Raw genomic sequence first — 25,494 nt, 5'->3', positions numbered from 1 at the left:
CTGTGTGAGGGTGTTGAAAGATATAAAGGAACAATCTCTGTTCTGAAAGCTAAAATTGCACATTGTGGTGTATCACTGTATAAGCCCAGCATGCTAAACTATGCGCCATATATAGAGTGGGCAAAAAGTCACAAAGGCATCTGATGTTTTAATAACTTTTTGAAAATGTACAGTAATTGAAAAAATATTACATTTTTTGAAAAAAAAATTATTTCCTGTATATACTATATATGCTGCTTTGGTATTGACAATTAAAAACAAAAAAATGAAGACGTTATTAAATATTGAAAATCCTTTTTGGCTTCTTAACAACATATCAAAGACAAGAAAGGAGAGGATTCAGTGACTCCACTCTTCCCATTTACTCTTGTTGGAGCTCCTCGTGGCACAATGGGTTAATCCCATGTGACAGTAGGACTGCTGACCGATAGGTCAGCGGTTTGAATCTGGGGAGAGTAGGTGAGCTCCCTCTGTCAGCTCCAGCTCCCCATGTGGGGACATGAGAGAAGCCTCCCACAGGATGGTAAAACATCAAACATCCGAGCGTCTGCTGGACAATGTCTTTGCAGATGGCCAATTCTCTCACATCATCAGCGACTTGCAGTTTCTCAAGTCCCTCCTGATACAAAAAAAATTACTCCTGTTAACATCTCCACCAATAATCTCACTTTCCAACCTATGTCAAAAAATGTTATTCTGAATACAGATTCCAATGAGATCCAGAAAAGCTTCAAGCTTTATGGGCCAGATTCCTCTCTCCTTTCCATACCCCAAATCAGGGAATGGTAAAAAAACCTGGCCTACAGGCAGATGGTTGAGTTTGCAAAAGGCTGCAGGGGTCAGGGCAAACCCTCTGTAGTTCTCCCCCTGCATTACTCATTGAGTCCTGCATGTCCGAGGCCCACCAGAGATCCATGAATCCCCCCTCCAAGTTGCATTCATCCATGTGAATGAATGGTTCCTCTAAGTCCTTCAATTCATATGGATTTAATCTGACATCTTCATATGCATTATTGTTCATCTCCTTCAGCATAGTTTGTTCATCCTTTTGAACAGGAGAAACGGAGCCTCAGCAGCCCCTCGCACCTGACAGTATTTGACAACCGGCAACACAATGGCGTAGCCAATTAAGACTGGGAGGTGAGCCCAACCAAGGCAATCTGTCAGCACTTTGGCGGCTTAGCTCCCGAGCCAACGGCCTCAGCCGAGGTGCAGGAGGGTAAAAAGTGTAGCAGCCATCTGTTGAATAATCAATATTGGAGGGCCCTGGTTGCTGCCCTTGCACTTTGTCGGCTTCCAAACGCTTTGCTGGCTTAATGTTCTCTGGGTACCTCTGATCAGCCCTGCAAAATATATGAGGAGATCTGGGTTCAATGAAAGGTGAGCCTCCAAATTCCGAATTCATGGCTGGGAGGCAGGCAGCCAAATGCCGAGTGAGCGGTGAGTGGGCGGCCTGTGCAGGCGCTTTGAGTGTCGGTGGTAAGTGCTACTCTGTGGCCGGGAAGAGAGGCTCTTGCTTGCTGCTCGGGTAGCCACGTACCACATCGCTGGTCCCGTAAAATCCCCTTTGTGGACCCAGGCGGCCATTATTCTAGATTGATTCATCAGGACGCGCTTCTCTTGGACGAGTTAAATTCCATCATACTTGGCTTCCCGTAATTTAAACATGAATTTAGCTACCTCTGAGCAGACGTTGGGTTCAGTGTTTTGAAGAAGTGACATTTTCCCCCCTCTACTAAAGCAGACTAATGAAGCCGTGTTAGTGCCCTAACTTGAGCAGTATATAAAGATTAGTAAATAAGACCCCATTAAAAATACTTATAATGTAAGCAACATGGGTCCCAGTAGCCTTCCTAATGTCCATTAATGCTTATTCTGAGGATCAGAGCTCATTTTACTGAGCCATTTAGTCAAACCGTGCGATTATTTAGAAAGTTAATTCATGCATACTAAAATCGAGCTTAAGTAATGCAGAGGGTAGGAGGTAAAACTCTATGGAGATGATAGTCCTTTTTGTTATTTAATGATCAGCCATAATTAACTTGCAAATTTGAAATAATTAGAACAAATTAAAGGTATTTAACTTTGCCTCCCTAAAGAAAAATTCAAATTGCACCAAATGCAGCTTTAAATTATTCAAGTCTCAGAGGTCTGTGCGGGGTTCTCTCTCTCTCTCTCTCTCTCTCTCTCTCTCTCTCTCTCTCTCTTCCCTCCCCCAAACACTTTTTCCCCCTACAATGCCTTTTTCTATGACGAGAATACCAATCTGCTTTTTTGTCAGAAAGCATCCTATCAAGTAATTGTTCTTTGTGTCTAATAAATGACAGCTATTCTTCTTGGTAAAAGTATTTTAGTCTCTGAAGACTACATCAGCATTTCCGTGGCATTTTAATTCAATAAAACAAAAGGTTAACTCCCCCCACTCTTCTCCCCCCCCCCAACCATTACTTCTTAAGGAATACAAATCCTAGAAAGTGTTCAATGGGTCCTGAATGACATTTTAAAATTTGCCATTCCAGCTCAAAGGGGATGCCTGTCTATGGGCCACCGATCCAGAGGTCTAGTTCTGACTGGACCATATTGTTCGATTGGAGCTTAGATAAATAATATATTGTGGGGAGCAATTTTAAGTGGAAGTCGTCTGCTCCAGAATCGTTCCATAGGGTTGCTCTATGCTGTTCATCTTTTTTATTACGGATATCAAGAATATCCCCTAATGTTCTGATCCTCACTGAGGAAAGGGATCTTGACACATTTGAGATACTCCACTGAGAAAATGACCAACTGCAACAACAACAAATTATATTTCATTACTTTTTAATGAACAGTTTGTTGGCCTAAGAAAACATATCTGGAGGGGAAAATTCTATTTTGTGCAAAATATTTTTTTCACAATGAAAATTTTCACGAGAAGTCCAGAGGAATAGGGAAAAATGGAAAACTTTGCAAAATGTGTCATCATTTTGCACAAAAAGTTTTTGAAATTATTTCCATTTGGGGATAAAGGCAGTGCATACATTCAGTAAACAAATATATAAAAATAGAGTTACACTTTGTATTGGTATTCAGTAAATGAGAAGTGCCATCTTGACACAGTTATGGGTGGAAATATTCCTGCAAGGGATGTACTTGAGCTGGCCATCAAAGGATAGAAACAAAAAGAGATGCCTTTCCAGTGGCAAATGTTGCCTGGCCATTTTGTCTCCTCTGATTTTGGTCAAGGGGCCTACAAAGCTATAGGTCAAACTGTTTTCCTAGCATCCTCCCATATTAAGTTTTATTCCTTGACTTTAAGATGTGCAAAGTACAGACGTAGGACCACATCTTCCCCCTTTTTTGTGGCACTTGGTTCCTCTAAATTTAGTTGAACACCTTTTTCTGGCAAAACTAAACTAAACAAAAAGCAAGCATAATGAATTGGAAGCCTGGAAAGGTTGTATAGAGCCTCCTTGCTATTTAACATATAAATGTGTTTGCATGTGTGTGTGTGTATGTTTTTTTTTGTCTAACTATACCTGACGTATTTGTGTGGGAAGCCTTCAGGCACCTCTCAAGACTTCTCAATTCATCCAGCAATCCCCAAAACCTGAAGATCTTTGTTTTAAAAGAGAGGCCAGTTAGCTGGTTCAGAGTATCTAACATTACTAAAGTGTATAGGGTGCCTGGACCAGGTTTGTGTAGATGATGCCCTGAAATTAGGGATTTTGATTTAATTCCTATTGAAGAACAGGCATAGTTGGCACAGCAACTGCCATTGGGAATGGTCATTCAACATCTTTGAAACCTCTGGTTGATAGAAGGCACTATGCAGTTGTTGCTTCAGAGAAATGCAGTATTTCTGAGCTACCCCTGTCTGTCCACATTTCCAGAACTGTGTGCTAACTGTTGCTTTTTCTACCAGGATCTAGCCTTGTTTATTGACCTGCATCCAATTCATGTTTGTTTCTAGGCACAGATTCAAAGCACATCTTACCTCTCTCATTTAGATGTTTTGAGAAAAAGAAACGAGCAGTCAATGAGACACTTTTCTTATGTTAACGTAATGATGATGCTTTGCCTTATACCCCAATCATCATTCCCATTGTGGACACATATAGCAGCTGAATAAAGCTGGGAAAGGGTAGTGTTCTTTGGCACTCTTCAGTTCAGATACTGGTCTGTATGTATATGTGTGTGTGTGAAGACCACAGTCACCCAGCATTATTCTCTGGAACTGTCTCCACAGAGATTGATCTCTGAAACTCCACTGCATTTCAAGGGAACACGCAGAAGGTCATTTTGTTCTGCAAAGCTTTCACTAATTGGTTTGAGGACCAAATTAGACATGATGTTAACGGTGCGGATGCAATTGACATGAACATTTTACTTTTCTTATTATGTAAATAGTAACAGCGGTGAGGCCTCGATAGCCTCTGGCGAGGTGTCTATTTGGAAGTCAGCTTTTTCAGTGCCTCTCTGAAGCTGCTCTTTGCATTTCAAGGTAATCTTCCATTGGACCCCAAAGCAAAATGTTATAAAGTACTCTGTACTCACAGATTCTGTATCTATGGGTTCAACTGTCCATGGTAGGGGCCCACAAATTTTTAAAGAGGGCCAATCTGCAGTCCCTCAGAGTGTTGGGAGGTCAGACTATAGTTTGAAAGAAAATACGAACAAATTCCTATGCACACTGCACATGTCTTATTTGTAGTGCAAAAAAACCCAAAACAATGAAAGAACAATACAATATTTAAAAATAAGAACAATTTTAACCAACATAAACCTGCCAGGATTTCAATGGGAAGTGATGGCCTGCTTCTTGCTGATGAGATAGTCAAGTTAATTAGGATTGTTGTTGTTGTTGTTGTTGTTGTTGTTGTTGTTGTTGTGTGCCTTCAAGTCATTTCAAACTTAGGGCGAGCCTAAGTCTAAAACTGAGGGTGGGGGGAGAGATAAATGACCTTAGGGGGCCACATCCGGCCCACGGGCCTTAGTTTGGGGACCCCTGATCCATGGCTTCCTTTTGTCTCCAAAAAATAAAACTTGATGTTGCCATTTGATATAAAGGACATCATTTTAATATAACACTATATAAAGGGACATGAGCATCTATGGATGTTGGTGCCCATGGGTGGATACCAAACCCTAGTGGAACCAAATTTCAGTGGATACCAAGGAACCCCTTTAGTGGTTTCAGTGTTGGGTTTAGAATTTGAGAAACTAAATTTCAAAGCCACACTCAGTCCTGGAAACCTACCGAGTGCCTTTGGATAAATCATACATTCTCAGCCTAAAAGGAAAAGAGGAGAACATTGTGAGCATATTCTGCCAAGAAAGCCTGTGATAGGTTTGCCTTCGGGTCACTGTAAGTCAGAAATGGTGTTAAGACACATAAGAACAAGAGGCTTTGCTAAACAAGTACTGTAGCAGCTTCACCGAACTATTTTTTGTCAATAGAGTTGTCAATATAACTTTTGTCTTGGCTGACTTTTTCACAATTTGGGGGCAGGGGTACAGTTTGCATTTCAAGTGGCTGAAATGCTAGGACTTCAGTTCAACCTCTGGAAGTGGCAATGTTGTAATATGCCTGCGGGTTTAGTTTTGTGTACATTCTTAGCCCCGGTAGACTCTGGACTATCAAAATGTCCCATCTGTTAGGGAGAGAATAATCAAAGGATCCCTGAAAATGCTGGGATTGGAAAAGATGCTTAAAAAGAAAGAGGTGGGGAAATCAAATTGACCGAGGCAATTCCAAAAATTTGAGGAGGTTGAACATGAATTTTGGCAGCTCCATATATTACTAGAGGTTAGAAGTAGCGCTTTGCCTCAAACCCAGCCGAGACATTCCCAAAAGAGAATGGGATGGGGTTGGTGAAGGGGCTTGTTCTCTCCACCCCAGGCAAATACTTGTTCTTTCAGAGATAAGACTTCCTCATATCTGGAGGCTCTACAGCACTGACGCCCTTGAAATCCGCACTCGAGATTAATCCTTTCCTTTCTTAACTTCTGGTCCTTCAGGCTTTTGCGCACATTAAGAGCTGAAGGGTCAGACCCCAAGGCCTTGTTAGCGGTGCTCGCTGCACTGTGCGTTTTTTATTTCTTTTCCATCCTGTCTTTTAAAATTAGCAATTTAATTTTTCCCCCTCTCTCTGGCACTTGTATTGCTACTCAACCCTGAAAGCAATATTCCATCCTAGAGGTAACCTTGCCTTGTCAAGAGAAGCCATTTGAGTGTTCCAGCAAAGTAACTTCCTCCCACTAATTTTGCGAGTCAAAGGTCGCCCTCTTCAGAAAACAGGACCATCAATTCTAATTAAAGCTTTATCCTCGAAATCCAGAAAGGACCAAAATAACGAATGACTTCTTAAAGATCTTTTAAACGATGCTAATTGTGCTGAAACTCCTGGGTGAAAGAGAAGGCCTTTGGTATTTTCATAGAGATGGCATTTTTTTTTTTTTTGTATTTCATAGGGCCCGATTCATTTCCCTAGAAAATAGGTCAGGATTTCCTGTAAGCCTTTATCTCTTAGTTGAGCAATTATCCGGGTTTGAGGGCTGCATTGTATCCCTTTTGCACCCCCCTTGATCCCTCCCTCCAAATGCTCTGAATATCCTCTACCTGGGATGGGTGGGAGAATCTTCTATGTTTTTGGTCTTTTGTGCAGCCTTTAACACCCATTTCAACCTGTTTTAATCTAATTTTTAAACTTAATTAGTTTAATATGTTACACTATTTTAGATTTGTCAGGTCAGTTTTACTGCACACCACCCAAGATTACTGGATAAAATGAAGGATATAAATATTTTAATTAATTTGATGACTTGGAGAGGTGTCTTTTATTTAGGTTGGTGGTTCCCAACCATTGGGCCTCCAGGTATTTTGGACTTCAGCTCTCACAATTCCTAACAGCTGGTAAGCTGGCTGGGATTTCGGGGAGTTGAAGCCCAAAACACCAGGAAGCCCAAAGGTTGGGAACCACTGATTTAGGTAGAAAGATTTTTCCCAGTCCTATACTAGGCAGCAGTGGCGCAGCAGGTTAAACAGCTAAGCTGCAGAGCTTGACAACCGAAAGGTTGGGCGGTTCGAATCTGTGGGACAAGGTGAGCTCCCGTTGTTAGCCCCAGCTTCTGCCATCCTAGCAGTTCGAAAACATGCAAATGTGAGTAGATCCATAGGTACCGCTTTGGTGGGAAGGTAATGGCGCTCCATGCAGCCACATGACCTAAGAGGTGTCTATGGACAACGCCGGCTCTTCAGCTTAGAAATGGAGATGATTACCACCTCCCCGAGTCAGACTTGACTAGACTTAATGTCAAGGGGAAATCTTTACCTTTATACTTGGTAAGGGGACAAAACATGGAGAAATTGCTCCTCATACCTTCTGGAGCAATCTTGTGGGAGATTCCTCTCCCCAAATAATCCCTATGGGATGTTTTGATGTATTCCAGTACATTGACCAACATCGCTTTAACATGTTCTTTAGGATATGTCAAGCAGAAACCCATTGAAATAATAATGATAACAACAAGAACGATAAACTATTTCTTACATGCCTCTCCCTGTTTTGTTGGAAGTCTTACTTAAAGGCAACACATTCCATCTGATCTTGGATGCCAAGGCCATGTCTACATGACCTGAATGAAGTGGACTCACTGCTCTGCTGCTACAGGGAGTGTAAGTGATGCACAGCTGGATTCAGAGCAGAAGTTTTCCTCCAGCTGTTAATCCATGTCAAGGGAAGACCTGTATGGCAGTAGGTTGGACTGGATGGCCTTGTGGTCTTTCCCAGTTCTATTATTCTAAGATAGGATTTATTCCAAAGATTCCTGGAAATTCCAGAGTGATTCTGAAGTTCCAAAGGACTGGCCAGCTGAATCAGGCAGGATCCAGCCTGGTCCACTGTCCAGAACTCAAACGGACCCTCCACTGTGTCACTGCCAACATGCAACTCCCGGGCAGAGACTTGTTGGTGACGTCACACTTTGTGAAGGGATTACTTAATGGTGGTGGCACAGAAACGGCAGTGTGCTTTCAGCCAGGACAACTGTATGGGCAGACTCGAGACTCAAAGACATATACACCCACACACTCTCGTTAATATGATTATGTTATTTGAGGCCCTCATCTGCATTTTTAAATCATGTAATAGATTTTTAAAAACCCAATCCTCCCTCCAGTATTTGTTCCTCTTAATATTGTATGGTAAGTGTTTTGCATTATTGAACACTATTCTGTTTCTAGTATTTAAAATACTAGTGTGCAGTCAGGGTGGCAAAGTGTGGTGTTGATGTGGTCTGGAAAGGAAGTCTTTATAGGTTGGAAACAAGCTCATTCTTTTTTTCTTTTTACACTTTGGTGCATCACAAATAAATAAATGCATGCCTGTACTGATGAGAAAGTTAATCCCATTTCAGGGCTAATAGCTATTTTGGACTTGCCAAAGATTTCTTAAATACAAAAATATTGTATATACTTGAGTATAAGCTGAGTTTTCAGCCCTTTTTTAGCTTATACTTGAGTGAGGGTCCTGGTCAGCTTATATTCAGGTTGTCTTATACTTGAGTATATAGGTGATCAGAATTGAACTGCCTTATCTTAAATTACAGTTTCAATATTCAAAATATTAAATATTCACAAACATTTAACCTACTGATGCCTCAATTAATGTAATTTTATTGGTATCAATGTATTGTTTATTGGTATCTATTTTTATTTTTATTTTTGAAATTTACCAGTAGTTGCTGTATTTCCCACCCTTTTCTTATACTTGAGTCAATAAGTTTTCCCAGGTTTTGAGGTAAAATTAGGTGCCTCGGCTTATATCCAGGTCCGCTTATACTCGAGTATGTACAGTAATACATTATAAATGATCCAACAAGAAAGAAGTAACCACTGAACATGGCTATATCATGTGTCAGAAAAAAGTCCTTCTTTTACTGATGAGATTTGTCTCAAAATATAGATTGGGAAGAATGTCCTGTGTGCATTCTCTTGTTTAGTAAATATGTTCTAAATGTTATATTCTAAGACATTCTTAGTTTCTATGGAAATCACTTCTTTGGAGTATTTGTAAGAAGTCTGAGGACTCTTTGGGGAAAAGGGCATTTCATATTGTGTTGCCTTGTCTATTTATTGTGTTTTCTTTTTTAATGGTCATGGTTTCAACTATTATTGTTTCTCTTCAATTATGTTTTTAGCTTTTACATGATATGAATTTTAAGCTGTATTTGTTTTAACGTGGGTTGCTGTACGTTTTTCGGACTGTATGGCCGTATTCCAGCAGCATTCTCTGTTAAGCAACCTTGTGTCTCAGGCCTGGAAGGAAAGCATGAAGATGATCGATAGATAGATAGTTCTTTCCCAGAAGAAGTGAGGGCTACTTTATTGGGGGCTCAAAGATATTTTAATGAATTTTCATCCTACCAATGGTAATCAAGGGTTTGCTCATGAGCATTCAAAGCCTGACATCCATTCTCCTCTCTCAGTTCCCCCAGGCTCAACTGCGAAGGGTGCTATTCAAAAACTCCAGCGTCTGGGAGAGTCAGCAAAGCACCAGGGAGCAGCGGAGGAAACAGCTCAGGGAAGAAAAGTGTTGGCTTCGGTGTCCAGGCAGAAGTAGAAGCCCTTTGGGAGCATACGAAGAAGGAAACTGTCAGGCCGCGGAGAGGTAAGCCATGCCTCTCACCTGCCCTGGTTCCCCGGACACCCCCTTTCGGCCCCTTGACGTCCCCCCAGGCTCCTTTCATGTTGTCGTCTTCTCTCACCAAGGCTCATATGTCTTGGTGCTGCTCACTATGGTTGGTGGATGGGACTCCTTTTCCTTGTACTATGGGCATGCCCAGCTTTGCATGAAATGGAGTGCTGGCAACTGCATCAGGCAATTTTGTGCCTCTCCAGAAAGTAGTGGATTGACTGCTGCGTTCCTCTTTTATAGTTGGTATTGGTATTGGTTAAGACGGAAATATCAGCCGTACTGTTTCCCCCAAGTGGGATACAGAGCTGGAATGAGCCCTGAAACTGAGCAGCACTGGACAAGATAGTTCACAGGAACTGCTTTTCTTGAAAACATTTAAAGTCTGACTTCCACTTGATGCAGGCCTTAGTAACCAGTTTTACTTTTAAAGCAGACTTCACAAGTAACAGAAGGGACTGTGATTCAGATTCTGTTTGTAGAAATGTGCCTTGAACATCTGGCCCCAGATCGTCTCCTGACGGTTACACAGAAATGGGCCGTATCCATGGTAGCCCCCACATTTTGGAATGTCCACATCCCTGACATCTAGCCAACTGTGCTGTGATTTAAGATCCACGTGTTCAACTAGGCATTTCCAAACTGCTTGTGGCCCAGTCTGAAAATTGTAATTTGAGTCTGGTTATGAATATTTTAATTGATGGTAAAATGTTTTGGAACTGAAAATGTTTTATTCCCCCACCCAAACCACTTTTTATTCAGCATTTGATACATACTTTGATATGGGAAGTAGTATGAGCATAAAATTTAAACTTAATAAACATTTGCATTTCAAGAGAAAGCCCTGTTGCTACCAGTAGAGTTGCCCTTTGGCATGCAAACATCAGCTTAGCAGATATGTGTTTTGTTGGAACTATGGGAGCGAGTAAATAACAGCATCTCCCCACCTCATCCTAGGGCTCTTCAGGCTTCCTGAACCATTTGTGAAACAAAAATGGCATCTCTGCAATTAACATCACATCTATTTTGACCCTCAGTTTGCAGAGCAAGAGGGCATGCTAATAATCTCTTAGCACAGATTACTTACGCCTCAACAGTTAAAGGATTCTCAATCATTGGGTTGCATCCAATGACTTTCATCAGCAGAGTGGAATCAGTGTGTGGAAAGAACTCTCCTCCCTTGAAAAGCTAGTACCTCCCATAAATCTGCTTCAGAAAGTTTTCACAGCAATTTTAGGGCAGGAGAGGCAATGAAACAAGTCATGGCTCCTCCACCTCGATTTCTTGATTTTGAGCGATCTGTAGATCTTGTTATTTTTCAAATGATCTGAATCTGTTAGAAATTCCCAAGAGCCCACCAGCTTGGTGACCAGAGCTTCCCAATGCTAGGATAATTACATTCTTCCAACATGCAAGCAGAACATTAACATTCTTTCTGACTTCCATGGTAGACTAACACAGAGTCTTGTAACTTGGATTTGTTTAGATTAGATTGCCATTAACTTTTCAGGTAGGAAGTGTATCTTGCCTACATCACCCAGTGGCTTCAATGGCTAAGTGACGATTTCAACCCCGTTCCTCTAGAGTCCAACACTCAAACCGTCATACCATTCTGGCTTGACCCGGCCAGGAAGGAAGGAGAAAGACCCATTGCTCAACCAAAGCATTGTGCATGCAACATTGGAGGTAGCCGGTTCTTCCCCACAATTCCAGCAGTTATCAGGAGGCTGGGTGAACACTGAAGGTCCAGGAATGAATCACCAATTAGTTTTTGCTACTGCCATCTTGTATAGGTGGAAGGTGATATGCTATTAGTACTCCTAATGTATTGCACAATTATAATTTTATTCCTCTGCCCCAAAATTGAAGTGCCATTATGTCATCCTTGGCTACTGGTTACACTTTTATTGTGTAATGCTGCAATTTTATAGTTCTGATGTATTAATTCATTGTAATTTGGAATGTATTTTATGTTGCTGTATTTTATTATTGTATATTGCTGGGCTTGGTCCCCATGTAATGTGACTTTCCTGCTTCTTGGCAGGGGGTTGGACTGGATGGCCCGTGAGGTCTCTTCCAACTCTAAAATTCTATGAGTCTATGATTCTGTAAGCCGCCCTAGTCCCCCTGGGGAGATGGGACGGGATACAAGAATAAAATTATTATTATTATTATTATTATTATTATTATTATTATTATTATTATTATTATTATTATATTATGACACAGCAAACAAGATAGATATGCTGGATTTCATATTATTATTATTATTATTATTATTATTATTATTATTAGAAAAACAACAATATGAGTCTACAGCAGACACTCTGCTGGCTGTTGTATTGGATCACATGTTGGTCACTTCCCAAGTGTCTAGGACTGTGTGATGTATCGGCGAATTATCATCATCATCATCATCATCATCATCAAAGGAATACACAATACACAGGGGTAATGAGATGTTTCTGAACCAGCATAGTGTAGTGTTATGAATGTTGGACTAGAACTCTAGGAGTCCAGAGTCTGAATCCCTGCTCAGTCATAGAAACCCTCTTGGTCAAATCACACATTAGCAAACTCTCTCTGAGCAAATCTTCCCAAGGCTTCCCTGTGATACCATCACTTTAGTAAGGCCGTAAGACTTGAAGGCACGCATCAACAATACATTGCACTTTAGAAAGTAACTGAGAGGATGAAGTTGATAGCATAAGCTTCCTCAGATGCTTCCTCAGATGCAAATAGATTTAGTCTTTGAAAGATCCTGCTCCCAGCTTCTCTTCAGTTGGTCTCTAAGGTGCTATTAATATTCCAGATGAACCCGTCTATGTCTTCAAATACTACCAGTACTATGTATGTATAAAGGAACATGCTTTTGACTTCCTGGGAAAAGAAACTTTTCCTTTTGGAGAGGAAATGGGGGTTTATATGGAGTAAGTATCTTCTCACCCAGCTTTGGAAACCTGTATTTTCTATCAAATGGACATCTTTATAGGTAGCACCTTTCCCTGCTCATTGCTTTGTGTGTCCACTTAAAGGGTGGAAGAAAGCACTCTTTCTCATGAAAGAAAAGAGAAACAAATTGGTCCAGCCTGATGCTTCAGTGCAGAGTCTAACATAATCTTTGCTTCACTTCTGAGCTGGCTTTCCCCCCTTCCCCTCCTTTTTTTCTCCCTTCCCTTTCCTTCCCTTTTAAAGTTGTCAATGAGTTTGCGATTTGTGTCAGCAGAAAAATAGAAAGAAAGGCAAAATGTGGTGCAGCTCTCCAAGGAACAAACAACTTGTGTTATTGGTTAAGACCGTGGCCACATTAAAAAGAGCATTGGCTGTGAAGAAACTTTTGAAAGGGTATCATCAGAGGGGGACCCAAACAGAGAGCGAGGTTAATCTCTTCCAAGGCTCAGCTACAAAAGTTGGAAGCCGGCAAAGGGCTTGTGTCCAAAAGAAATCAATTTCTAATTTGAAACAAAATCATTTTTGACTAACAGGAGTTCAGGACCCATTACTTTTGCTGTATAGTCTGCTGACATTTCAGCTCTTTCTGTGGCGCGCAATGAATTCTAATAGTCATCTCATAACGTTGCTACACCAATCAATTTAAGCGAGAGAAAGCCGTTACAATTCTGTGAAGTTTTCAGGGGCAATTTTCACTGATGGATTTCTTTTATTTTTCTTTCTTTCCTTCCTTCTTTCTTTCTTTTTTAAAAAAAATCTATCATTATTTCTTTTCTATTCCCCACCTCCCTTCCTTCCTTAAATGCCACATACTGGAATTGATAACCCCCTCCCGTTGTTTTCATGACTTTTTGATGGGCTTCCCCCAAAATTAAATGCCTTCAAATGGTTGACCCTATTCCTTCCTCTGTATTCCCCTCCCACTTTAGATAGCAATTTGGTGGGGAAAATTATAGGCTGATAAATGCTGGCTTGGCAGTCAGAGGAATGATTTGCAGTAATTAAGAGATTGCTTTCCTCACCTCCGATTGAAGACTTTCTACTGGAAATTTTGGACTTTTGCATGAGATATCATAATTGCACAACCTTCGTTTGTTTCAGAGGAACTTCCGCTAGTTCTATATATGGGTCATTAATCTACTAGAAGAGATGATGGCGATGATGATGATTGGTGAAGGCTTATGGGCCCCTTTTTGAATCAGGTGACAGCGGTAGGCCTCCTCCCTAGAAAAATGCATAGGGTCCTGTCTGTTCTGGGAGGCTAAGCAGGCGCAGTTCTAGTAAGCATTTAGATGGGAAACCACCAATGAATACCAGGTGTGGAAGACTACATTTCAGAGGATGGAACTGGCAGAACCACTTCTAAGGAATTTTTTTCCTTGGAAACCCTCTGAAATTCATAGGATCACTATAAGTCAACAGTCAACTTACAGGCACATAGACACACACAAAAGCACTGGATCCTGTCTGATCAAGGAAGCGAGCAAGGTCAGCCCTGGTAAGTACTTGGATGAAAATCCATCAGCAAATACCAGGTGCTGTAGGTTGACAAAAAGAGAAAGGGACTTGCAAAAAAAACAAAAACAACACAAACCCTGTGAAATTCATCAGATTTCCATAAGTCGACAGGTGACTTGAATGCACATACTCACACATGATTTGTCACATAAACTGCATACTGAAATTCCTGTTTCTGCACAACTATGAAAAGCAAAGAAACTCCACATAAGCATTAAGGCAAAACAAAATTTTTAGTCTCCAATTTATACTGATCACGTTACTGGAATGAGTGAGTGAGTTCTTGACTTCTGTGGGTAATTGACTCACTATCAGTGGCTGAACTGATAAATATCCTGGGTTTGTTTCTTGGATTGCAAGCCATTGTTGTTATTTATTTATTTACAGTATTTATATTTCGCCCTTCTCACCCCAAAGGGGACTCAGGGCGGATCACATTACACATATAAGGCAAACATTCAATGCCTTAACATAGAACAAAGACAGAAGACAAACTCAGGCTCCGAGCTGGCCTCGAATTCATGACCTCTTGGCCAGAGTGATTTGTTGCAGCTGGCTGCAGCTGGCTACTCACCAGCCTGTGCCACAGCCTGGGCCTTATTGTGTGCATGCAAGTTGTTCTCAATCTATGGTACTGTCAAGGTGTACCTATCATGGGGTTTTCTCAACAAGATTTGCTCAGGGGGAGTTTGCTGGTGTCTTCTCCTGAGGCAGAAAACATGTGACTTGTCTAAGTTCACCAAGTTGAGTATCTATGATGGGGCTGGGATTCAAACCCTGATTCCCCAGAGTCTTGGTCCAACACTGGGCCTCTCTGGCTCTGCAGAAGTGATCGTTCCATCTTACCATTTGGTGTGTCTCCATTACACATTATACATATTACCATGTGTATGCTTTTGAAGAGATCCAATTTACCTTGATTCTTCTCTGTAGAACCATCACAGAAATCAGACATGGATTTCCCATCCTCTTTTCCTTTGTCCAATCAGACTCCCTTCAGAATTAGTTTTCAACTCATGAATGTTGTAAAAGAAATGCCTTTGTCCAGTGGGATTAAAATAGAATGTGAATCGTTCTTTGTGTACAGTCTGGCCACAAATTACCTTGAGCACTTGAAATAGCACAGAGTGTTTCCTGCTGTTTTGCAGCATGCTCTGCTTGTCCAGGGCTAATGTTTGCCAGGGGTTGGCCCAGTGGTCACAAGAGCATGGTGAGTTATCGCATGCTGAAGCCATAGTGGTGAGGCAGAATTGGCTGTGTGTGGCATATTATGCAATTATGACTCCGAGCGGCCCTGGAATATATATTCCACTTCCTACCTGTCAACAGTAATGACTCCTTTGGCTGCTGATTCTCTGTATGTAAAGTTCCCCGAAGAGCAGCCCCAGCGTTTGACTCCATGTTCTCAATAATGGAAGGCACAGCTCAAAAGCCTGCCCAAACCCTTCCCGGTTGCTAATGCCTGTCTTTATGGGCTTTTGTCTCTTTCCGCAGAGCTGTCTTCAGGCTTCCAGAAGGATGCGGCTACATCCCCCGGACTGACAGGCGGCAGGAAGGAGCTTGCCAGTGCGGCCACCTCCCCAATCCATCGTGACACCTCGCGGTAAGATGGCTGGTAATCTCTGGTTTAAGATTCCACTGACGCAACCGTCAAATTTGTCCACGTGTGAAGGGAAGCGGCTGAGTTTCTCTGATATTTCATGTTTTGCTCAAGCTGGATAATATAAACTTAGAACTGCCATATCCTGTGACATTTATAGTAAGCCTTAAATTGCTTGTTAGAATAAGAAATGCAGGAATATGCTAAGTTCTAATACTTTAAATATATTTTAAACTTAGATTCTTGGCCATTGGAAATATTTTTAAGTTGTAACTCCTGACACATTTAATGCATTTGTAAATAAATTGGAGGGGCAGTTTTTGTGGCAGCGGGACGGCTTTTTCTCCCCTTCAAAGCCCGCTTTAAGTTTTTAAATCCTCCCAAGTATTGCTGCCCTTACTCCCACCAAACCGTGGCCCATTTTATCTCACTGTTTTCCTTTTAAGCCGGTTTCGACAAATGTTGTTTTGCTGTTTAATGGCAAGTAAAGAAAATCACATTAAGTCAGCAGTTCTGATAAGTCACCTTCAGAAACCTTTAATGGCAACACTGCTTGTTGTGAACCACCAAAAAATAAAACAGTGTTGTTTTTCTTCTAGGCTAATAAGGTTAATAACAGCAATTGCCTTTACTTTGATCTTCCCAGGGCTGAGAATTTATTGTATGAAAATCCTAACACAGTTTGAAAACAAAGCATAGCTTTGAATGGCTTAAAATTTGCCAGGAGGGGCAGAAGCGGAAGCCAGAATGTCCGGGCGTCTCCAGTTTGGAGCTGGTGCCAATGCAGTGCTATAGCTTTTAGCAGATTTAGAGGTGGCCTTGGGCCTCTCAGTTCCCTCTTGCTCTCCTTTGGAACTAATGTCATTCCTTTATCAAGATAATCATCCTGCGGCATTATGTCTACATGGATGCTAGCTTTTGATGTTGTTGTATGCTGCCAAGTTGGCTTTGAGTCATTGCAACCCTGTGAATGATGTCCTTCAAAAAATCCTGTTCTCAACAGCCCTACTCAAACTGGCAGCTTCTTGGAATCTATCTGCCCATCATATGATTTCCATCTTTTCATTTAGCCTTCAGCTTTATCATCTACTTCCCTAACTATAACGTGCAGCAACTCTATGAATCAGGAACCTCCAAGATTCCTGATCATCCAATGCCCTGTTCAGGTCTTGCACATTCAGGATTGTGGCTTTCTGGACTGGATTAATCCATTGTTGTTTCACCTTTCCTCTTTGCTACTGTCCTCCACTTTACCAAGCATCGTTGTCCTGTCCATTCTTTTCTCTTGATATAATATCCAGATTTGAGATATTTTGTCATTAGTGAGAGGTCAGGGTTGATTTCCTCTGAGATACTTAATTGGATTGGATTTTGATTTTAGATTTGATTTGGTGGGCAATGGTATCTCCACAGCTTCCCTCTCTCATCACATTTCAACTGCGTTCTGTTGGTTTCATCCCTATATCTGCTTTCTTTGTTGTCCAGCTTTCACATCTCACATAGGATTGGAAATGCCAAGACACTTACAATAAATGCTAACAGTTGTTATTTTTTCTCAAGTCAAGTTCAATTCAAGGCAGCTTTCTGAAGATTCACTTGCATTTTGGCCAACCCATGGCACTTGTGGCTTCGTTTTCCAAGTGTATCCACATGCAATGCATGTTTCCACTGACTTCACCTTTCTCTAAAACATGCAAAACAGTATGACTCCCATGCCTACTGAACTGGTACCTATGGTTTCGCCTACCATCATACAACAAAGTATATCATCTCTATTAATTTTCTAAATGCTCCAGGTGATTCTGTGGCATGCTACATCTGAATGTTATTGTAGAGACTTCAAAAAAGGTATGCTCTGTAGAAATGTTCTAGGTCCTCTAGGCAACTCTGTGGTAACTTCTGTTGTAAACTGATCATATCAATAGGGTTCACTGCTATCTGAAAGGAGAACATTTTATTGCAGGGTGCCACAGCTGAGAAGGCTTTCTTTTGTGTCTTCCCACAGAACATTGCTCTGCCGGAACACAGAGAAGGGTCCCTTCAGCAGACCCTAACCCTCAGGGAAAATAGGGAGAAACAATCCTTCAAGTGTCCAGGCCCCAAGTCATTTAGGACTTTGAGTGTCATACACCCAATCAGGGAAGCCAAAGGCCTGTGTCTGCAAAATTGTTGCAAGGTTATTGAAGATAAGGAGAATTGGAGCCCTCTCATTCATTCATAGGGTTGCCATAAGTTGTAGTCAACTTGAAGGCAGCTAACAACAATGGCCAGGATGTCGATGGAGGTGGAAATGTACCAGGAGCACAGGCTACCCTCAGCATTCTTTCCAGTCAGTGTTGACAATATTGGGCCAGGTTTATCTGACTCAGTACAAAGCCTCTTATGTGCCTGCATTTTCTATACCAAAATCTTTTTCTGATGGAACATTGGATACACTGCACACAAGTCCTGCTTGATCAGTAGACAGAAAAGTTCCTTCTTCTCTCTGTATCCTGATTTGTGTCCAGGGACAGATGAGATTGGCTTGATGAGACGAGACGGTAAGGGCAGTTCACTTTGACCCTTCCTGCCTGTCTGCCTTCCTTGGCACAACTGCTTGTTGGTTGAGAAGAGGTGTTAAAATACCGAGCTCTCACACTAAGAACATTCCTACTTTCTCTGGGGTGTGGAATGAATTTTCCTTTTGCTAACAGCCAAAGAGACCATTGTGTTATCTCTCTTAGTCCAACTACATTTTTGTACTTAACTTAGTTTCAGACTTTTCTGCATCTGATCTTCAGTTTTTTAAGTGAGAATTTTCCCCAGCACCTGTGTGCCTTGGTTGTTCTCGCCCCCTTTCTCTCTCTCTCTCTCTTCTTTTTTGTGTGTGCTTTTTCCCTCCTCCTGCTCCGTGCCACCCCCTCTGGTGCAGCGTGTTAGTATAATTGACCAGGTTAAAGAGCCATGTTTTGCTTTCCCTTACTCATGGGCTTCTCTAATTGAAAATGGTAAATGGACAAGTATTTCTGTGGGAGACCTAAACCCGATCCTATCCTTCATCAAGGAAACCTGCTTGGGCAGCAGGTCAGTCTCAATTTATCACTGAATGGGTTATAAGCTTAGATTGCAGGTTTAACTAACTAAATTAATCAATATGGAGAATTATAGCTGCTGGTGTGCCACTAAAGTTAAAGATCTGTCAGCATGTTTGTTATAATCCACCGTTAACGGTTTAACCCTAATGGTCCACTTTGCTTGGGAAAGAAACTTGCTGAATAAAACCTGAGTCTTAAGGGGAGGGGGCAGAGGAACGGTGGGGGGCCGACGGAGGGGGAAATAGATTGAGTTTGCACTATGTTTAATTACTGCTGGCTATTTAAACTTCTTGCAAGCAAAGTCAAGCCAGATTCCATGCACAGCATTAACTAGGATCAGTGGCAAAAAACAAAACAAAACACGTTAGTTTCTGCAGAACCGATATTTCTTGAAAAGAAAGATGGGGAGGAAATCCGGGAGATGTTTAAGTACTGCATAGGTCCCCCGAAAAAGAGGGACAAAGTTTGTGCCTGTAGTAGAGCAAGGTAGGCTGCCCAAAGCCTGGTAGTTGCGTTGCTTTTTACTAGGAGCATTGGCAACACAACCAATTCCTAAAATAGCTGGTGTGGTCCCGTTTTTGGATGCTTTTAATAGGGAATGACAACTAACTGCTGTTGGGATGCTCAAGCTGGAGTCCCTGCACTGAGCATGGGATTGGACTGAATGGCCTATGGAGGTTTTGAAGCAGAGGCTGCATGGCCATCTGTCATTTGGGGGGGGGGGGCTTTGATTGTGTTTTTGTGTATAGTAGAGATTGGACTGGATAGCCCTTATGGTCTCTTCCAACTCTAGGATTCTATTTTTCCACAGCTGCGGTGAGCAGCAGATCTAGGGGCCTTTTTGCTGCCGATGGGAGAGCTTCAAAGGGGTTCATTTCAGAAGACTGTAAATGTTTAAACAGTGGAGAAGGGTCCTGCCACCCTGCAATTCATCCATGACTGGGATATAAAAAGGGTAGTGTGGAGGGATTAAGAACTGCCAAAAGACTCAAGACACCTGTATGCACTGTACATCCCTGCTTTTATTTGTTGTCAGAGTTAAATAGAAACCTGGGGCAATGGAGTAATGCATAGCAGGTATAGATGCTGTTGGCTTGTGGCTAATTTCCATCCCAGATGGTACCTGTGCTGCACTCTGGACTCCTTCATCTTCATCCCAAGCATACAGATTCACTTTTACTCTGTGTACTTTGTGAATAGGAGAAAGCTCTTCATTCGTGCCTGTGGCACATACCTTACGAGGGTTATCCAGAAAGTAGATTACGTTTTGGAGTTAAAAATGAACAAAGTATAGGAGAAAACATTTACCATATGCAGTTGAAAGTCACACCCAAATACCACTTCTCAACATAGTTGCCGTTCAAATCTAGGCACTTATCATAGTAAGGAATGAGCTTGGCAACTCCTCTCCCACCAAACTCTGCCGCTTGTGTCCTTCAACCAGCCGGTCACCTGTTTCCGCAGTTGCGCATCATCACCAAAACACTGCATTGAGGCAGAGTTTTGTGGGGGAGGAGTTGCCAAGCTCATTCATCGCTATGATAAGTGCCTAGATTTGAATGGCGATTATGTTGAGAAGTGGTATTTGGTTGTGGCTTTCAACTGCATATAGTAAATGTTTTCTCCTATACTTTGTTCATTTTAAATTCCAAAACGTAATCTACTTTCTGGATAACCCTCGTATATACTCATTTATAAGTTGACCTCGTGTACAGGTTTTTATATATTCCGTGTATAATTCAAGGATCATTCCATGAAGAGGGGAAAGCACCAGTGTCACCACGTCCCTGCCCGAACATTCTAATATTCTAATATTTCTAGACGCATACATGAGTATATAAGATAGTCTACATTGTCCTTCTTTTCTTAGTTGGGGCTAAGAGGGTCTTGGCTCAATGAAGAACAGATAAGATTTAAGTCTCCTTCTTCTCCAGCAACCATCCCCCCCCTCCCCCCAGTAGATTACAGCTTGAATCCAGGTTATTAGAAGGGCCATATCTATATTTATGAGCCTGTTAGAACACTGGGATCATCTGGAGAGGGCCGTCTCTCTGTCCCATCGCTCTCTCAAGTACGTTTGATGGGAACGAGGGAGAGGGCCTTCTCCAGACTCTGGAACTCCTTCTCCAGAGAGACCAGAATGACACCATCTCTGCTTGGCTTTTGTAGGCAATTGAAAAATGTTCCTCTGCCATTGTTTGGAAGATGTAATCAGAATTCACTGCCAGAGAACTTCAACCAAACTATGAATCGCACTGTTCTATAGAATGTAGCCATGGGTATCAAAGTGCTACAGTTGTGTAGTATGAAGGATACCATATTCTCTGTTATCCAAGGCTGATGCAACCAAGCCCTTGGAATGGCATTCCTCAACATAATGCCTTGGCTTCTCATATCTTCATTTTTCATGGGTTCAGAAGTTTAGACTGCTGGCATCTTGCTTAGTCCAGTTAAGAATCCTGGAATGTTAAATGATTTTAAGTGGATTAGAGTAGAACTGCAAGATATTTTTTGGAAAGAAACATGCCTTCCATTTCTTTTTTCCACTCAAACATAGCAGTGTTAGATGACACAATAGCCAGGCTTGAGAAAACTATTCCTGCAGTTTCTCTTTCTTCCCTGGGCCAAAAGTTTACTCCTGTAGATAACTTGGTGTACTCTGGAATGAATCGCCACTGCAAATTCCTGGAGCGCGCATATTAAGTAATAACTCAGGCGTGCGATCATTGAAGAGAGCCACGGCAGCAGCATCTTTTGGAGTTCTCGGAAAAAAAAAACAAATTACATTGTGCAAATTTGTGTTTGGGGGCTGTTAGGAGGAATAGTGTGATTTGCCCAGCACATCACTGATCAGGTAGATGTGCATTTAGGGACTTTTAAACAAATTAATATTTGATGTAATATGCAATGCCCAGAGCAGTGTATTGAATAGTCCACTGTGCCGTTTTATCGCATTGGATCCTTTGAACTAAACACTTTGTAGTAAATAAAAATATGAATTAGCTGTGCCTAGCATTGCAACTGCTTTTGAGAATTCTCAGTTAACTAAACAGGTCTCTTCTTTTTAAAGAGGATACTCCATGCTAAGCTTTTCTCAGAGTATCAACATTAACATTAAAGGAGGCGGAAAGGGTTCTGATTTCCAAACATTTTAAGGAGAAAAGATGTGTGAGACAAAAGAGGGCGAAAGAGGTTCTGAATATGGGAGAGATAGGTTCTTGGGTGCCCTCCCCCTCGGCATTTCCCTCCAAAGAGAACTAACATCGTGAAAAGTCCAATATAGTTCCATATGCAAGTGATAAAAGCAGACATTGGCAAATTAATCTCTCTTATTCACTGTGTAGGTTGTTAATTGTTCTCTCTGCTTGCTGTCGATATAATGTGAAATTTTCATTCTCTCCATTCAAGATGGGGAAAAGTTGTGGCTGAAAATGTTAACATTTGCATTTTTATTTGTTGATTTATTTAAAGGACAGCCTCTCTTACAGCAATCCATCATTCAGTGACACCCCAAATATGAATAATGTATTGTAGACTTGCGGTTACAATGTGTAATAAGTGCCGGAGACAGTAGGAGAATGTTAACTATGTTGCAAATGTAATATTTATCGACTCGTAGTTTATTGCTTTGGAGGTTCAATAATACTGACCATAGGACATTAATACCGCTTATCCTGATTTTAGCCGGCAACCTCTATATGCAGAAATGAGCCATTTATCTCATGCTCGCAAAATAAAAACAGAATTTACAATGCTTTGTAAACGTGCATAATAGGACAGTTGTGTGACTATGTGTGTACATTTTAAACACTTTACTCCAACCCTGTCCTTCTCTTCATTTGTGCTGGATTCAGTTTCAGGGAGGAAATCTTAACTTCTTGATAGCCTTTTGCTACAGGAAAGTATAGCAGAGTTTTCCAAACATTTCGTGGTGGTGACACACTTTTTAGACAAGCATCATTTTGAAACAGATTTCTGTCATTTCTCATTATGTTTGTGTGACACACTTACACACTGCAGCCAACACACTAATGTGTTGCGATACACAGTTTGGAAAGCTCTGCGTAGTAGGAAAGAAGATCACTATCAAGTGACACATAACTGTTAGGCTGCAGAAATGGACCGTATCCCACATGATTTACGTCCCATGACACAATTCACAGGAGACTCTGTAAGGCAGCTCTCTAGATCATCTTAGTTTCCTGGAATCCTAGCATTCTGCAACAGGTCACTAAAGAGATCATGATACGGAAAAGTAACTTTGGTTTTTTGCACTATATATATAAAATATTTTTTATTCATAGGATTTCCTGAGAGCTGAAACTTCCAAGGTTTTCTCCAGAGTGAAAAAGGCTGACAAAGGCTGTTCTAGGAGGTTTAGCCCAAATGGGAAAGTGCTTCGAGCAATTTGCTGTTGTCAACAGTTGTGCTGCTCGCTTGCCATTGTAATGGCATATTCAGTGAATACGCAGTGGACTTCTTCTCTCACGAGAGAGTATTGAGTGATTCATTCACTCTGTTAAGCGAAATGATGGGCCAAGGCCAAAGACAGGGGATGAATGCAGTGCTCAGTGTCCCAGCATCCAAGCTGGTATAGAAAAGGGTTCCCCGGAGTGAAGAAACAGTCTAGAAATTCCTGCCTCAGCATTGTCTCTTGTTGTCTCCAAGGCAGAAGATTTTGCAAACAGCTTGTTCCTCTGGGATTGAGCGTATGTGACATTAAGAACGTGCTTCAGACGTTTACCCCAAATCTTTCTCCTCAGCCTGCATTCCATGTTGTTCATCTAGTTTTCAGTCAGGTTACCACCTTTTCTGTCTCCAAGATCATCTTCAATATTTGATTTTTATTCTGCCTTTTTCCCTTTGAATTTTGCTCTTTCGTTCTCTCCATCTGACTGTAAAATGTCTCATTATTTATTTACCATATTTATGTACTGTGTTTTTTTCTCCCCGAATAGCCCAAAGCAGTTAACAATTCCATATAAAACGTGCCAAATAAATATAAAATCCCAAAATCCAATATGAGATATAGACCCAGTAAGAAAATTTAAAAAAATACTTCATAAAAACAAGCCAGAACAAATTTCAGAACTATTGTTTGACCGCTCAGCAAAGGCCTCTTTGCTTTTTCTAGTCAATAGTGTTTCATGAAAAGACGGGACCAAGTGTTCATACTTGGAAATAGAAATGACGGGATGCCCCTCATTGGGAGCTACTTTGTACAGCCTTAAACCTTTGGCCTGTCTAGCTCAGATTCCCTAGGTTGCCTGTTAGTTCTTTAGAGTTTTAGACAAGGTTTAAAGTTTTAGACCACAGTCTTTCTCTACTCTATCTGGAAATGTCAGGCATTGAACTTGGGATGGTTCTTCTTCAGATGATGCAAGAATAGAATGTTGGTTGAAGGCTTGACTAAGATAGATGTGATCCAGGACTACAAATCTGTGAACATACTGCAATCCTTCCTGTTTTCACATGTGATGGGATTCTGATCAGTCTGGGGGACTTCATACAAAGCTTGCTGGAAGATGATGCACCATTGATACTGAGGTCCTTTCATGAGCCAACTTTACTAAGCTATTTTAAAAATGTGGGATGCTGTCTTATACTATCCATCCATTTTGCTTGATATTATCTACCTAAAAGATGTCTAGGATCTTTTCAGTAGTTTTCTTCCAGACTGACTTAGAAATACCAGAAATTAATTCAGATGTCAAACGTGCAGACCTTCTTAAGATGACAGGGCCCAAGCTGCTTTGCCTTTGTAGGTAATAGCCATCAACTCATGTAGGCTCTAGAAGCTGAAGGTAGTCAATACAGTTGAGTCAGTTCCATGTTATCCATGTGGCTGAGTCAGAATGAACAGCCTCATTGTATAAAAGCTGAAGCTACACATAGTCCATTAGATCACCAAACTGTACCTGATATTGGCCAGATCCTCTGCACTCCAAGTGTTAGAGTAGTCAGTGACTCTAAATCAACAGAAAGTGTTCATAGTCATAACTGGTACCTGGTTCTCTATTAGCAAAGTTTGAGCCAACAAGGTTTCTCAGATTCAAGGCTTTGGACAGGGTACGCCTCCAAGTGTATACAACTTGAACTATCCATTCCTTGTGGAGGCTGGTCTCTGATGTGGTGGTCGAAAATGCTGTGGACAGGGCATGGTTCCCATGTTCTGCCATTAAGATCAGGAAATAAAATGGGTAACTAGCTTGGGGGAGGGTGATTTACTATCCCTGGATTTCTTTGTTGTGTGTAAGCACTTCCAAAAATGCCCAAAGTGGTCAGAAATGCACTTCTGATTTTGAGATTTTGCCTAGACCATCATATTTCCCATTTCTGTGTATGGTTGTGAAAGCTGGACAGTGAAGAAAGCTGAAAAGAAGAAAATTAACTCATTTGAAATATAATGCTAGAGAAGAGTTCTACAAATAAATGGGCCCTAAAGCAAGCCGAGTCTGACCTTTCCCTGGAAACGGGGACTATCATACTTTGGCCATATCTTGAGGAGCCATTACTCACTACAAAAGAGGAAGACCACATTCCAGATGAATAACATCAATCAAGGCAGCCACAGACCTGGATTTTAAGACCAGATAAGCCTAAGTCACTTGATGGCAGTTAACAACAAAGCCCACTAAATAGTGCACTGTATGTGTGTTCACTGGAAGCTAATAAAAAT

General features: G+C 41.4%; 1 protein-coding gene across 3 annotated transcripts in view; it reads left to right on the top strand.

Annotated features, from left to right (window-relative positions):
* The window catches only part of kiaa1328 (KIAA1328 ortholog), a 252,717-nt gene that overhangs the window by 205,862 nt on the left and 21,361 nt on the right, over positions 1 to 25,494 (top strand). For all 3 annotated transcript variants that reach the window (XM_008119155.3, XM_008119154.3, XM_062972600.1), the window contains 2 exons: positions 9,466 to 9,647; positions 15,636 to 15,744. In XM_008119155.3, the coding sequence (XP_008117362.2) occupies positions 9,466 to 9,647; positions 15,636 to 15,744 (291 nt within the window). The remainder of the gene's footprint in view (positions 1 to 9,465; positions 9,648 to 15,635; positions 15,745 to 25,494) is intronic.

The sequence above is a fragment of the Anolis carolinensis genome, chromosome 2 (assembly GCF_035594765.1).
Source record: "Anolis carolinensis isolate JA03-04 chromosome 2, rAnoCar3.1.pri, whole genome shotgun sequence".
NCBI lineage: Eukaryota > Metazoa > Chordata > Lepidosauria > Squamata > Dactyloidae > Anolis > Anolis carolinensis.
Note: the sequence above shows the minus strand (reverse complement) of the source record. Positions and strands in the feature narration are given on the sequence as shown.